The following is a 1,981-nucleotide window of genomic DNA, read 5'->3' as shown; positions in this document are numbered from 1 at the left end:
ACAACAGAGAAGGACAGTACCTCTGTCCACCATGTCACCATACACGAGCCAACAATGTGTCCGCGGTACGTATCACGTCGCCTAGGCGTATGTTGCCCAACAAGGCTACCACACACCGCAACACTAACAGACTGTCAGCACTACAACACTGCAAGCACGTCCCTTATTACTGAGCCGACCACCGTACAGCTCCGACGTCGCCTGCCAGTGTCCTGTTATTATCACAGTACAAAGTGTTGTGCCAAGTACTGTATCAGTAGTCAGGCGTACCAGAGTAGCCTTTGCAGGCAACCCCTTTTCAGGAGATTCTGGCGTACCTGACACGTCAACGTACTGGCACCGACCACACGTAACAATAACTGTTACCAGAGCTGCCTTATTCAGGCAACCCCTTACTCAGGAGCTTCTGGTAACAGTATAATTGAACTGTGTGCTATAATACTTTATTACCTGTGATATAGCCGACCTTCTTCCGTCTGTCAAAATCTTCTTTTTTGTTTACTGGTTTCAACCAGTATTTACATAAAATCTTATGTATTATTCTGGGTGTCTCCAGTATTTTCCTTCTCAATTAATACAGCACCAAAACCCACAAATACGCAAGACAAATGTTTTTATTTATTTATACAGGTATGATTACACATTTAGTAAACACTAGTTTCATGAAAACATAAGTCAATCATCGATAATTAAAATAATTAGGTAGGTGGGGAATGATACAAAACAGGACGTATACAAAACGTTACATGAAGGGAGATAACTCTAACTGAATAAAATCGTCACACTTCCCCCTCCTTAAGTCGATGCGTCCCGCATGACAAATAGAACATTTAAAGACTATCTAAAACACCGATGATCACACTAACAGTCTCCAATATGTAATAAAAGTACAACTTTCAGTAGGTCTGAAGGACACAAACACTTCCGTCCACATTTCTTCAATCATCTAACAGTCCGCATACACCACAGGAGGTCTCCGTCTCATGCATCTCAACCAGCTCGATTTCCCTATCTCCTTCTGTGTACCTTGTCGTTTTCCAGACCACATGCCTCTCTATAACTGGCTTTGTCTGAGTAGACACACTCGCCATCGCCTTTGACACCCTAGGAACCTGATGGAGATTGGTAGGAGGCCTCTCTACCCTTGGGACTTTCTGTGGGATACAATTCCTGGGATCCTTGGGACTCAATTTCTCTGGCGCCCGTTTAGGGGTGAACACTTGATCTGGCCGTGTATGCTTCCTCACCGTTGGATCAGGGATGGCCTCTACATCAGGTTCCTCGCCAGCAGCAGACTCATCATGGTCTTCCCCATTGTCAGAGTCCGACACATCACCTAGGATGCTAGCAAGATCACCAGGGTCATTGTCTTTCCACGAGTCTTCCTCCTCTCTCACTGTAGAATAGCTACCTCCTTCACGTGAGGGTCCCGGCTGTGCCGTCTGTTCTACACTGTGTCTTCTCTTCGTGTGCCGGAGAAGATTGCTTGCCGAGGTGGTAGCAAATGGGCATTCTTCACATACGAAGGATTTCTTCTCCATTTCCTTCAGACCACACATGAGAATATGCTCCTTCATCCTTTCAATATCTACACTAGTGAATGCACACATGGGACATTTCTGTTCCTTCCTGTGAGTGGTCTTTGTCTTCACCATCTCTACAACATACAAAAAAGGGAAGAAAGGATTCAGATGATGTATGAAAATGGTTCACAACTTACAAAATCAGGAATACAAGAATACTATTGGTACTCTAACTAATCAAAATTAGTAACATATTCGGCCAGCCAGCGGGGTGGCCGTCTCGTACGTCGGGACGTGAATGGGTTTCCCCATTCGCCCTCACTCGCCTCGACGATTTCACAATCATCCCCAGAGGTACGGGGTATGATATCATCCCTAACAGTTTGGGGACCTTGTCCTGTGTCTTTGACCTCCCCCTCCTTAGGTTCTGAGGTACCTTTCATCGGTCCTGTGTCCGA

General features: G+C 45.5%; 1 protein-coding gene across 1 annotated transcript; it reads right to left on the bottom strand.

Moving 5' to 3' along the window:
- Positions 1 to 938: 938 nt before the first annotated feature.
- On the bottom strand, positions 939 to 1,655 carry LOC132544498 (uncharacterized). Its single transcript, XM_060208102.1, has one exon. It carries the CDS (start codon positions 1,653 to 1,655, stop codon positions 939 to 941), a length of 717 nt encoding a protein of 238 aa, XP_060064085.1.
- Between the last annotated feature and the right edge of the window lie 326 nt (positions 1,656 to 1,981).

Source organism: Ylistrum balloti, unplaced genomic scaffold (genome assembly GCF_031769215.1).
Source record: "Ylistrum balloti isolate Yb309-2 unplaced genomic scaffold, AGI_CSIRO_Ybal_v1 Utg369800, whole genome shotgun sequence".
Lineage (NCBI taxonomy): Eukaryota > Metazoa > Mollusca > Bivalvia > Pectinida > Pectinidae > Ylistrum > Ylistrum balloti.
This window is presented reverse-complemented; position numbering and strand designations above follow the sequence as displayed.

Excerpts from the sequence above, each read along its gene's own strand:
- LOC132544498 (XM_060208102.1), bottom strand. The coding sequence starts at position 1,655 with ATGGTGAAGACAAAGACCACTCACAGGAAGGAACAGAAATGTCCCATG.